The 13,547-nt window shown below is 54.5% G+C and overlaps 2 protein-coding genes across 5 annotated transcripts in view; one reads left to right on the top strand and one right to left on the bottom strand.

Annotated features, from left to right (window-relative positions):
- Positions 1–13,547, bottom strand: part of ACAD8 (acyl-CoA dehydrogenase family member 8) — a 675,944-nt gene that overhangs the window by 292,315 nt on the left and 370,082 nt on the right. The gene's annotated exons all lie outside the window — the stretch shown is intronic.
- IGSF9B (immunoglobulin superfamily member 9B) overlaps positions 7,305–13,547 on the top strand; it is a 48,228-nt gene continuing 41,985 nt past the window's right edge. For all 4 annotated transcript variants that reach the window (XM_050755930.1, XM_050755929.1, XM_050755931.1 and 1 more), the window contains exon 1: positions 7,305–7,410. In XM_050755930.1, coding sequence (XP_050611887.1) covers positions 7,347–7,410 — 64 coding nt within the window. In that variant the 5' untranslated portion in view covers positions 7,305–7,346. The remainder of the gene's footprint in view (positions 7,411–13,547) is intronic.

The following is a 13,547-nucleotide window of genomic DNA, read 5'->3' as shown; positions in this document are numbered from 1 at the left end:
GAACTCCTGACCTCAGGTGATCCGTGTGCCTCGGTCTCCCAAAGTGCTGGGATGACAGGTGTGAGCCACTGTGCCATTGTCCTGTTCTACTGCAATTCAAGTCTGGGCCATCCTCACTCTTGAGACAGTGTAGACAGAGTTTAGTAAGTGCCATTCATGTGGTCAGCCTTGTTTTTCCATCCAGGTGCTGAGGTCCTGAGTGACTGAGACTGTGGCTGGTCACTTTGGTGTTCTCCGTAGGGCCTAGCACAGTGCTGACTGCAGGCTGGTGTCCAGGTGCTACTCATTCATTGTGGAATCCCTTCTGCTGGCGCTTCTTGAGCGTCGGCCCTGGGCCTGTCTGTTTCTGGCATTCTGGCATGGCTTGCTCCTTGGCTGACTCCTCAAAGCTTCTTGAGCCACTGCTCGAGTCCACCTTTTGGCAGTTTCAAGGTTGTCATTTGCCTGAGTCCAGGACTCCATGTGCCCCTGTGGAAGCGTCTATGCTGTACTAGAATGCCTTGGGGAGAAAGCCAGGTCCCATTTTCTTCCTGTATCATGTCACAGGGGCATGACATTGGGCTGTTGGAGAGTCTGTGACAAACTGCCCATTAGATTCTTCAGATCCTTCTCCCCTGGGCCTTAGTTCCCACTACCTTCTATGGTCCCTTTTCCAGATGGAGGAAGTAGAACTCAGACAAAGAGAATGACCCACACCTTCGGGCTGCTGGGGCCAGAGCTGGATGGTGCAGTGGAGCCCTGATTCTAGTTATCTTCCAGACTTCTGGATGCCAAGAGTTTGAGTGAGGTTCGCTGCTGCCCGTCTGTCACTGTGCTTTGCAGCTGGGGCCTGTGGCCATGGACAGACAAGGGCATACTCAGGTGGGTCAGAGTAGCCCCAGGAGGCCTGAGAACAACATTTTTAATGATGCAGCCATTGGCAAGGTGAGGAATTGCAGAACAGTGAGGGTGACATGTTCCTGGGGGGCAGTTCACAAGCATGGCTATCTATATAGGGCTCCTGAGTTCTATGGGACAAATTTCATGCAGGTTGATGAACTTCCTTTCTGTAGTCCTACCTTAAGTCACACAACAATGAAATATGTCTTCTCTGAGATTGTTCAGAGCTGGCCTGGAACACCAAGAAGAAAGAGGAGAGGGATTAATAAGGCTGAGGGTGCTGTCCACCTAGCTTTCAAATAAACTTATCCTAAATTATAGGTCTACTTTCTACCTTGAGCAAGGACTCCTCCCTTCTCAGCTAGGCAAGAAATGAATACAGTTCAGCTAAAATTCTAGTTTCTTTATCATTAACTTCTACTACATTGCCACAAACAAATCTTTAAGAATTTGGACTTCGGGCTCAGCATGAGAGAATTCTGCTCTGTAGAGATGCATGTTTACACCTGTGCACACACAAACGACCAGGACAGGTTGTGAGAGAGTGTCATCTGCTGTCCACTTGCATATGTGGGCAGCAGTTGGCATACATGCTACCTCTGCCATATGCGTGGGATGGTGAGAGCACAGGGAAGCAACGTTAGGATGTATCCTTGCAATGCATGGGATTTGGGTTGACCCTCTTGCTGGGCTGTGGACTCATCTAGATGAAATACAAAATGACGCTATGGTGGTTGGAAAGGGTATTTTAAGCTAGGAAGGGCTAGATCACTCTCTGGGTCAGTTACCACCACCTAACCAAGCTGTGGCCTTCAGAGGAAATTGCACCTCAACAGAACTCTGGACATTGTAGCAATTTTTTTAAAAAATGCGATCTTATTCTATCACCTGGCCTGGAGTACAGCGGTGCAATCATAGCTCACTGCAGCCCAGAATTCCTGGGGTCAAACGATCCTCACACCTCAGCCTCCCAAGTAGCTGGGACGACAGGAGCATGCCACCGTGCTGGCTAATTTTTTAACTTTTTTTGTAGAGATGAGATCTTGCTTTGTTACCCAGGCTGGTCTCGATTTCCTGACTTCAAGCAATCCTCTTGCCTCAGCCACCCAAAGGGCTGGGATTAGAGGGGTGAGTCACCGTGCCCAACCTGGTAAATTTGACTCATAATGAAGTTTGCCTTTGAATAAGACAAAGTCTTCAGGAATTTATGTTGGGAGAGGGCAAGATGGATGGTTGCAATATCTACTTGGGTCCAGAAAAACAACTTAAGACCAGAGGCCACCCACCCAAGAGACAAGCAGGGAGCCAGGAGAGACGAACGCCATGTGAGGTGCTTGCAATGTCCTGGGAGGATTTTGAGCCTAGATGAAAAATTCTTATGGTGAGAGGGCTTGAGACCCTTGCAAAGCTTTTCTCTACTTCCCCTGCATCAGATCTTAAGATTATATACTTATATTTTAGAAATGTAATTTTATTTATTTTATTCTCTCCTCCAAGTTCTTTTAAAATATGCTGACTGGTCTCTGGTATATTAAAAGAAAGCAAAGGTGAAAGGATTTGCTTCACAAACAGGCTAGTCTTCTGCAAGGATCAAGGGCACATCTCTGACACCTGGGACTGGCAGCGGTAGCTTGAATCAAAGGGAGAAAACTCTGAGATCGGATACTATATGCCAAGCCCTTTTGTGTTGGTCAATTTTAGATGTTGACTAGGGTAAGGGCTGCCCAGATACCGCATAAAACCTTTCTGGGTGTGTCTGTGAGGGTGCTTCTGGAAGAGGTTGGCAACGGAATTGGGAGGCTGAGTTAAGATGGTCTGTCCTCACTAGTGCAGGCAGCCATCATCCTACCCTCCGTCAAGGCCCCACATAGAGCACTGAAGGCTGAGGGTGGGCAAATTGCTCTCCTCTGGAGCTGGGGTAGCTTCTCCTGTCCCTTGGACATCAGAATAGGTTCTCAGGTCTTTGGACACAGACTGAATTACACCACCAGCTCCTCTGGTTCTCCAGCATTCAGATGGCATGTCATTGGACTTCTCAGCCTCCATAATTGCATGTGCCAATTTCTATAATACATCCCATTATATCTCTATATGTATATTTGATATCAATATTGATGTCTATATCAACCCTATTAGTTATATTTTTTTCCGGAGAACTCTAATATATACCTTCCTTTCTAGTTATTTCTTCTAGCAGTCATTTTTTTTGCTTCAATTTTGAAGACTGTTTTCATTGCAAACTGTATCATCCAAAAACGGCTGCAACACTCTCTCCCATCCCATAAGTTCTTCTTAAAATGTGACGGGGGCCAGGTGCGGTGGCTCACGCCTGTAATCCTAGCACTTTGGGAGGCCGAGGTGGGTGGATCACGAGGTCAGGAGTTCGAGACCATCCTAGCCAATATGGTGAAACCCTGTCTCTACTAAAAATACAAAAATTAGCCGGGCGTGGTGGCGTGTGCCTGTAGTCCCAGCTACTCAGGAGGCTGAGGCAGAAGAATCGCTTGAACCTGGGAGGTGGAGGTTGCAGTGAGCCGAGATCACGCCACTGCACTCCAGCCTGGGTGACAGAGTGAGGTTCTGTCTCCAAAAAAAAAAAAAAAAAAGTGACAGGGACACTGTTCTATTGCGAGCTGGGGAACTGTGTCCTCTCCCTTTGAATTGGGGCAGGTTTTTGACCCTGATGGAAGTGACGCTATTTGTCTTCCAAGGCTAGGATATAAAGGGGAATATGCCTTTCACCTGGTTCTACTGGGACGCCAGCTTTTGGAACCTAGCCACCATGCCTTGAGGAAGCCCAGGCAGCCTGCAGAGAGGCCCACTTGAGGAAGAATCACAGCCCTTTGCTGGTAGCCCAGGCTAACAGCCAGCGTCAACCTATAGCCACGTGAGTGAGCCATCCTGGCCATCCTGAAAGAAGAAAGATCCACACCCCACTGGAGCTGATGCAACATGAAGTAGAGAAGAGCCGTCCTCACCTACCAGTGTCCAAATTGCAGATTCATGAGCAAATGAATGAGCCTTATTGCTTTAAGCCATGATATTTTGGGCTGGTTTTACATGGCGACAACTGATACAGTTCCGTATTTATGTAAACACTAAACATGCTCTTTGGTGTTTGTGTTGAGTAAATTGCTTTTATTTAGAGCTGGCTCTCCTTTTCACAAGCAGCTGTCCCAACAATTGTTCTACCCTGGATTCTGCAGTGAGGTCTGGAACCACTGAGGAAGGTGAGAAGTGACAGGCAAGTGAACTATTGTTTTTGAGTCCTCCTTGTTCAATGACTGTGAAGAGGGAATGAGGATAGTTTCCTCTTCTCCTACACTTGAAGCCTCTTTCAGCCCCTTTTCTCATACGTCCTCCAAAGGCCTCTGGGGATGTGTAGGTAGGTGGCTGCATGTGGCTTTTTTTCATAGACACACTGATGGGATTATTGTTTTGTATTTCCGACAAGTCAATGCCTCTTAAAAGAAGACGACGGACACTCCCATATCTGATATACATAGCATCCCTGGATATATTACTGCATTTATTAGTGACATCGATGACATTCAGGTACACCTATGAACTGCTCAGGGAAGTGGCTCATGTTCCTCCCTCATGTCCCTCTTGGACATCTGGGGTCCATGCTCCCCTTGAACACTCAACTGGATGTGTCTACGCTAGAAAGGGGGCAGCCATCCGTTCTGGGTCCAAAGCTCAGCCATATGCCAGGAGGAAAAGATTTGATCAGACTCATTCCCCACTGTAAGCTCATACAGTATATCTCTCTTTAGCTGATCTGAAACCCAGTTGAGATATGTCTAATGATGATGATGATGATGAACTTTTCCCTATCTTAATTTTCTTCCCCTTCCTCTCTGCCTTCATCCCTTGTTCCACCGTTGCCAGTAGAATTATCCAGAAGAAATTTATTCTCCTCTTTAGATAGATCTTTTAAACCCCTTCCCAACCCAATTCATGTTCTAAAGCTTGTTATGTGTTTTTTCTTTCCAATTTGACGGACACTTTTGTTGTTGTTGTTGTCTGTTTTTTAACAGGGTCTCATTCTGTCACCCAGGCTGGAGTGCAGTGGCATGATTACAGCAGCCTAGAACTCCTGGGCTCAAGCAACACTACTGCTTCAGCCTCCTGAGTAGCTGAGACTACTGGCATGAGCCTCCACGCCCGTCATCCATTCTGATAGACAACTCTACTTTTTTTTAGCAGAAGCCACAACCCTGGGTAGGACAAATGGATGGCCAAAGAAAGCAGTCAAGATGGGTGGTGAGAGTGGCTCCATCTTCTTCCTTGCCCCACAAGCCCCTAGGAGAGGGTTTCTCTGAGACCTGTTGTTTCCCGCTCCATACCTAACAATGGTGAGGAATTGGGGCCAGCCTTTGCAGATCCAGCACTTTTCTCTAGGCCACAGTTAGCTGCTTAGAGGTTTTGGGAGGAGAAGGATCCAGTTATGACCAATTCTGCAAATGGATTCCAATATGTCTTTACAGTCCTGGGGCCCTGGGAAAGTGTGTAAGTGTGTGTGTGTGTGTGTGTGTGTGTGTTGGGGGTGGAGTTATTCCGGGTCATGCCACCTGGAAATCACTGCATCAATGAGACCTGGAGCAGCTCACTTAATTGTCCCCAGAAAGGCATCTTTGCCCAAGAAGATAACCAAAATCATGGCTCAGGGAGAGATGGCCCCAGGTTATGCATCTTGAGTGTGTTTGCACGGGTGGAGGGGTGGGTAGGTAGAAGGTTATTCAAGAGTCCTGGTTCTCCACATCTATCCAGGCCCTCAACCTTTATTAATGTGCTCACTGACTGCTCTGTTGGGGGCCTCTTTCCGCCTCCGGCTGGTGGTGAGCTAAGAGGCTTCCGGTGTCAGGGAAGGCTCCACCTTCGGTATTCAAGGCCACTTTCTGTGCATGTGTGTGCACCTGTGCGCACGCTTTCCCAGAAGCAAGTCTCTTTGCTATTTTGGGAGCTTCATGTCCTGGAGCCAGGGCTTTGTGCTAATGAGTGCTTTGAGAGGATGAAATTCCTGAGCTCTGGCTCGCTGACCCTCTGCCTTCCTTCCTTGGCCAACAGCCCGTCCCAGGGAGCCGGTGTGATTCTTACCACTGCCTTCACTCCTTGAAAGAACAAACATCTTCACTGCAGCCTGTGAGCGCTGGTGTGAGGTGATTGTTTATAGTAGATGTTTCCATGACACTCATTTATTTCTTCTGCAAATACAACCGTATTGGGGGAGGGGACAGAGACAGGATAGGGTAGGGAGACTGGAACATATGAAGACCTTCCAGTTTCCTATTTACATTCCTCTGTAGGACGAGAAGCCCCTTCCCTTTCCCTGGGTCTCCACCATCCCAGACTCCTAAAGCGTCCCCCAAACCCATCTTGGTTTCGTGCGGTAGAGACAGGGCTGGGCTCCGAGTAAGGTGGGGAGGGGAGGAACCATGTGCGTGAGGAAGCAGCTTTTATCAGGAGAAGTGGGAAAAAGCCCCAACTTTGACTGCACGGAGTCGGGATTCAGTAATGACGAGCAGCAGTGACCAGCACCGGGGGTGGAGTGTGTGTGCACGAGTGTTCCTGAGGGGTCTGTGGCACTTCGCAGCTGAGCCAATGACTCACTGTAAATCTGAGCGACTTTGAGAGGTCATTTTAGTCATCCCCCGGTCTGCATCACGTTTGGAGGGGGTGGTGCGCTGCTCTGGGGACGTGTCTGGGTGCGGAGGGAGTGGGGGTGGGGAGGCGGCGCGTGACCTCTTTGAAAAGATCTCCAGCGAAGGACGTTCCCCAGCTCTCCCGGGCCGCCGGCTCCTGGGTTTCCCCATCATAGAATCAGCATGGTCCTCTCGGGAACTGCTGTTTGCAGGATGGAAACCGGATGTTGGCTTCCATGAGTGGGCGGGGGCTCCACTTCCCTCAGACCTGTCCGGGGTAATTGCGACCCGTCAGGGTCCCGTTAGAAGCTACCATTTCCTTCACTCACCAGAAACTTGCCACGCAGTGTGAGCCGAGAGAGAAGCGAGCAGAGACGCTACACCGCCTTCTCCCCGGCAATGCGCATGATTCTGCGGCTCTGTGCTCGCCACACTTCAACGCACCTTGAAAAGGGCTCGCCTCCTTCGCTCCGCGACGGGCGGACGGCTGAGCCAATCGGACCCCGGGATTGAAGGAGGCGCCCAATAGGCGGGCGGCGGGGGCGGTTCCGGAGGCCCGGCCCGGCTAGGCTTCACCGTGGACCTGGCTGCGCTCCGCCCGGGCGAGTAGTGCAGGTGCCGCTGCGCCGGGGCCGGGGAGGCGCGCGCCGAGCCGAGCGGAGCCTAGGAGGGATGGAGAGCTGGCCGCCCGGGCTGCAGGAGCACCGGCGCGGGGCGTAGGCGGCGCGAGGCGGGCGCGAGGCGGGCGCTCGGGCGCGAGGCGCGTGCGGGCGCGGGAGCACTTTGCGATAGGATGAGGCTCCGGGCTGGCGCGGTAGTACTATGATTTGGTATGTGGCCACTTTCATAGCAAGTGTGATCGGCACCCGAGGGCTTGCGGCTCAAGGTGAGTTGAAGTGCGGCGTTTCTCCCCTGCCCCTCCCAGCGCCCTCGGCCCCTCGCGCTCGGCCCCCTCGGTTTCCCGGTTCCTCGGCCCCCCGGTTCCCCAGCTCCCCAGCGCGCCTTCCCGCGGGCGAGGCTCGGGCTCCGGCGCGGGCCAGGCGCGCCGGGGAGCATTGCCGGGGAGGGCCTGCGGGCCGTGGGCTGGAGGGGCAGGCGGGAAGGGGCCAGAGCCCACGGGCTGCCGGGCACTCGGGGAAAGGACGCAGTGGAACCCAGGTCGACTTCGCCCACCACGGGCCCCGCGGTGCACCCCGGCGCGCCGAGCCCGTCGCCTCCTACCCGGCGGCCGCCTCCCAGAGCTGCGGGAAACTCTAGCTGCGGGAGTTCGCGGTCTCCGGGCAGGCTGCAGCACGCTCGAGCCCCGCGCCGCGAGGAGCGCCTGCGGGGAGGCGCGACCCGGAGGATCCCTGGGACTCGCGGCACACGAGTCTAAGGCCCCGGGTTCGCGGCCCTGCGGGCGCCCACCGTTTCGCTCGCGCCCCTCCTGCCCACACATCTTGGCAGCTGGAGGTCGGAGCCCCCTAACAGGGGCGCCTGGTGAGAGGAGGACTGATGAGGCCGGCTTCGAGGTGTGTCCGCTTTTGGCCAGACCCGGCCGGCGCCCGCGCCTCTCAGCCGCACCTGGGCCCAGGCCAGGCAAAAGTTCCCCGGGAGCGCGCCGCAGCCGCGCGGGCCCCACGCCGCCCTCCCCGGCTGCGAGGCAGAGCTGGATGGGGGCTGGAGGGAGGCGCGGGGGAGAGGGGTCCCCACGCTGTGAATCCGAGCGGAGGGGGGATTTTCTCTTTCCGCTTTCCTGGGTCTGAGCTGGGGGAGACGCGAGGGGGAAACCGCCGAGTTGGGTGATGCGTGCGTGAGCGCGCGGGCTTTTGCTTTGGCGATGGGCAGAGCGACCTACAAGCCTCTGGGTGGCACCCCCGGCTCTCGGCCCTTGTATGGAAGTGGGAGCGGAGCCTGGAGGGAGCCAGGACTGTGAGCTCAGGGCTGTCAGCGCGCAGACACGACCCGGCTGCGGGCAAGTTCACCAAGCCCGAGGAGATGGCGGCGGGAGAGAACCCGCTGTGGGGGGAGTCAGCAGGCAGGACTCGCCGACGGAGCACCCTCTCCCAGCGGCGTGGGGCATCGGGTGGGCTGGAGGCGCCTCTCGCGGGGTCTCCTCGTCACCGGTCTGTGCAGGGGGGAGTGCTTCAAGAAACTTTCTGGAATGGAATGAATATGTCGCCTCTGCTTCTGGGGAGGGTGGTGGTGTCTGAAAACAGAATGAGCAGAGGGCGAAGGGAAGGGTGATTACAGTGTTAACTGACATGTTGGTCCGGGCGGTTTTAAAACTCTTCGTTTGTCAGGTGGGAACACTGAGGCAAGGGTGATGGCGGAAGCTTACGGAACGCGGGGTGGATGTGAGGTGGGTCGGGCTGTGCTTGACAGTCTGCCTGTAGCCTCGTCCTCTCCCCCATTTCCTTGCCGTCTTCCAATGCCCGCATCCTCCTCCCCTCCCGTTTTTGGTATGTTCCTGCTATGGGACTGTCCCTGAAAGCACAAAAGGATGAGCTGGGATCTTTGAATAGAACAGAGACGCTGAAGGAAGGCTCTGAAATAGCCTACAAACCTAAGTCAGGGTGGGCAATGGACTTCTTTGCAAGTTTAAGCCCAGAATAAAGGAAAATGAGTTTATACTGCAACAACACACAGAATCGCAAGATAGAAGGAAAGGCTTCCCAAAATTGAAGGTTGCCCGGCATGAAGGTTATGCCCTCTTTCAGAGTGCAGAGGGGTCCTTCTCTCTGGAATGGCTGGACATGTACCCCTGTCTGGAAGCAGAGGGTGACCTTACTGGTCTTGGGGTCTTTTTTAGCCTCAAGTGCTCTGTGTGTGGTTAGTTAAGGACCTAGGTCTAGAGCCATATGACTGGGATTTGAATTCTGGCTCTGCCACCTGCTGACCCTGTGACCTTGGGCAAATTCTCAACCTCTCTAAATGTCACTTGCCTCAATAGAAAATGTGCTAACGGTATGCGCTTTTAGGGTTTTTAGGTGGACATGAGTGTTATAAGGAAACAAACAACTACCTGTTATATAGTATGTGCTCAGGAAATATTAACATCATTTTCTCAGTGTCCCTGGGATTCCAGGATCCTCCTCAATTTCTTTCCCTTGGGCCATTCAGGGCACTAGGAGCTGGGAATATGTTGCAGGGAAGTTCAGAAGGCTGCCCATGTCAGGAAGTAAGACCCCTTTCTGGGCTGACCTTGTCTGGGCAGAACCTCTTGTCCGTGGCATCCCAGGGACGTGCGCAGGGTGTGCAGGCCTCAGAGCTGCTCAGAAGTCCTTTGCAAGGTCTCCAAAGCTGGAATGTTGTCAGTGGCCAGAGGTTTATGGAAGGACACAGCCCGGGAGGTGAGAGCTTATAGCACACAGCCTCTGGAGGGAGCGGGTGGGTGCCCGCTCGTGTGAGCAGCACCAGCCAGTGTTCACATGCTAGTGAGGCTCCCTGCGAGAGCTCAGCTGTTCCCTGACTGGCAGAGGTGACTTCTGGGGAAGTCCCTCAGCAGGAGGGACTTTGAGATGCCACCCTTGGGAACTGGCCATAGCAGGGGCTGCTCCGGCAGAGGGGAAAAAGGGATGATGTTGTGTTGGGACCCAACTCCATCAGCCCTCGGGTGCGGCACAGAGGTTGGAATGGGCTCTTCCTTTTGACTTTGAGTGTGTGTGCCTGGGAGGTGATTAAGGTCAGTGGACAGGTTGGGGGAGTGTGGAGAAGAGAGGGGCTGAAGTGGTACACAGAACCTGGAAGACGGTGATTGGTGTAGACTCAGTATCTCAGACGGCTGCTGAGCCCGCCCAGGGGAGTTCCTACTCTGTGGGAGGACCCTGGGCCGTGCTTAGCTGACTGTGGACCTTGGATAGGGGAGGCAAGTCTGGGACTTTCCTCCCACGCCTGCCTTCTCTGTCTGCCACAGATTCTGTGGTTGCATTATCCCTGACTACAGTGTCCCCAAATACAATGAGGTTCTGACTCAGATCCTGCTACTAGTTGGACCATTGCCCTCTACTTTCTACCTGGCCTTGACCTACCCTTCTTCCTTTTGGTAATGAAGATGGGAGGGTGGAGGTTTGGACTCAGAGGTTGCTATCAAGAGCCTGTGGTGAGCCTATCAGCTAAGAAGGACTTAACTCAGGAAGTGGTCAGTGGATGGATGGATGTGTGTGTGTGTCCTCAGCACACATACGCTGGGGACAGGAGTGTGTCTGGCAGCCTGTGCCCTGGGGGATGTGAAAAGGGCTTGGCTGAGGGTAGTGGGAAAATCAGCTTTCAGCTGCGGGCCTGTGGCCCTGCACGTGCTGGTCTTGGAGTTGCAGGGTTCCAGACCTGGAATGGTTTCGTGTTTATGGCTCTGAGACAGAAAGCTGGGATCTGGTTACAAAAGAGCAGAGGCTGCCTGGCTGGAAGATTCTGAGCCCCAGCATCACTCTGGCCCTCACTCCAACCTCCTGTGCCTTTGCCCTCTCCCCGGCCCGGGTGCTGGCTTGTGTCTTCTTCCTTGGCCCTCTCTTCCTTAGCCCTGCTGGCTGCTCCCTGCTGGGTGCTTCAAGATGTGGGGGTGGGAGATAAGCTCTAAAGAGGGCTGGGCCTGAGATTTGAGGTAGCCCTCTTCTCCACATCCTGTGGCCTTCTCAGGCTGGGGTGTAGGGTACTTAGGGAGCGGTCCCCTTCCACCTGCTTCCGAAAGAGGTGAAGCAGCTTGTGTGAAGAGTGGATCTGAATGGTCAAAGGGCTGCAACTGTTGACAGCTTCCAGCTGTCCAGAAGTGTGTGTGTGTGCCCATGCATATGTGTGCACTTGTGTGTGTGCATACACACATGTTCCTATATGTGTGTACATATGTGTGCCCCTGCATGTGTGCATATATGTGCCCCTGTGTGTGTATGCATGCCAGCATGTATATGCATTGCATATGTGTGCACACCTGTATGTGTGTGCATGTGTGCCCATACGTGTGCATGCACATGCATGTATGCCTGTGTGCCCATACATGTGAAACCTGTATGTGTGCATGCTCACAAGTGCTTGAGTGCCTGTGTGTCTGTGTGCACGTGCGTGGAGTGGCAGGGTGGGGAATTTAGTGTGCAGACACGAGGTGGGGGCCACTCCTCTCCGTGCTGCAGCCCTGAGAGCAGAGAGACCCTCGGAGCCAACTTCTTCCTTCGTATCCCCTCCCACTATGCCGAGGTGCCCTTGGTGCTGGAGTCTAGGCAGCACGGAGGTTATCAGGAGCCCAGGGCCTGTCTGTCTCCCTGAGGGTGTGGCTGTGGTCTCAGTTGCTCACTCCAGAGGACTCTGGGGTTGGACAGGCAGCTTATGCCCATTCCCCACAAGACGCTGCCCATGGGTGTGAGCCCAGTCTGCTGGAGGCAGCTGACCTATTTTTCTTGGGAATCTTCCTGCTTTTCTGTTCTCTCTTGCGTGAATAAGCAGGAGATGGGGCCTCCAAGAGGGCTCTGGAGAAAGAGTCCATGTGCGCCAGGGATGGGAGGAGTCTCAGCCGGCCTGACTGTCCTTTCTGAGAAGGCCCCGCTCAGCCTGGCTTTCGGTCCCCCGTGGCCCCTTGCCTCCCTCCCAGTCGTGTATGCCACCGAGATGGAGCGGGGGCCTGTGACTTGCACACAGGCACAGACTGTATGAGGTGAGTCACTGTCTTCATTTTCTGGCTTCGGAGTAGGAATGTTGATGTTGCCCAGGGAGTAAACATGGGACTTCGGCTTCCCACGGACTTACTGCCTCTATCTGGCACCTTACCACGGAGCCCAGCCTCCTGGGGGCTGAGCCCACGGTGCCCTCAGTTGGCCAGACTGCCTGCTGGCTGCAGGGGTGCGTGTACCTGGACCCTGCGAGTGCCAGGCAGGCCTCTGCCCAGGTAGGGAGGGGGCAGTGGGGGTGTGGCTTTGCCTCTGCTGAGGAGCCATTAAAGGAGTGGAGCTGAGATTGAATTACTGACTTCCTTCCTGCCAGTGGCTCCTGGGGAAAGGACTCTTGGAAATACAATCTAGCTGAGAGCAAATTAAGGTTGCTAATAGCATCCCGGCCTCACAGCTGCTGGGGGAGCCCAACCGAGAAGGGTCAGGGCAGTGCGGCCCCTGCATAGGAAGGAGCCTGGCGACCTTGCACCTCCCCAGCGCCTCTCTCTCCTTAAGGAGCGGCTAGGGCTCCCTGACCCCTGGCTTCCGAACCGAGAGGTTTGGTGGCGAGTGGGGGCTGGGAGGGCTGTGAGGGCACTAAGGGGCGATCACTGAAGGGTGGAGACGCTCTGAGGTGCTGTCGGGTTTTGTGGGGGCTTTCCTGCAGGCAGAAGGGTGTCCAGAACAGCCTGTACCTGCCTGCCTTCCTGTAGTGAGAACAGGACGCCGTCGGCGTTTTGGGCCAGGTCTCTCCCCCGCCGCCTCGTCCTTTCTGGGTGTTCGCTGTGCTTTGGGTCCCGCCTTCCTCCTGCCTTCCTCTGGGCGTGTGCCTCCCACTTTGTGAGAGCCCCGGGTCTGCCGGCTTCCTGGAATTTCCTGGAGCCTCCTGGCTTGTCAGGGAGGAGGGGTTGGGGGACTATTGGGGGCTGTGCCTTTTTTGGACTCAGCAGGGATTATTTTTAGGCTGGCAGATGGAGGTGGCGGTGGCTGTCGCTGGTATTATTAGACAACAGGCCTGTGGTTTGGAAGTCTGGTGCCCAGAGGAGGAGGAGGAGGAGGAGGAGGAGGAGGAGGCTGCAATAAGGACTTGTACTAATGAGCAACGGAGGCTGGTGCTGGCTCCATTCCCCACTTCCCCAGCCACCAGCCAGACCTAGTGAGGGGTCTCAGAGTCTCAGGCAGAAGGCCGGGCTCCTCAGAGCGGGTCAGAGCCCACCCGGCTGCCTTCTGAGACAGGCCCACCCTATGGTCCTAGGCTTCAGGGTCTGGACTGGCAAAACCTGTCCTAAGTGTGGTATGGGGGTTGCCGACCTCTGGCTCAGGCCCTAAGAAAGGGAAAAGTGAGGGACTGGGTGAAAGGCCTTGGTCCCGGGGCCTGGGTCGGGCCAGGATGACCTTTGCGCCACCTGCT

The sequence above is a fragment of the Macaca thibetana genome, chromosome 14 (genome assembly GCF_024542745.1).
Source record: "Macaca thibetana thibetana isolate TM-01 chromosome 14, ASM2454274v1, whole genome shotgun sequence".
In the NCBI taxonomy this organism is placed as follows: Eukaryota; Metazoa; Chordata; class Mammalia; order Primates; family Cercopithecidae; genus Macaca; species Macaca thibetana.
Note: the sequence above shows the minus strand (reverse complement) of the source record. Positions and strands in the feature narration are given on the sequence as shown.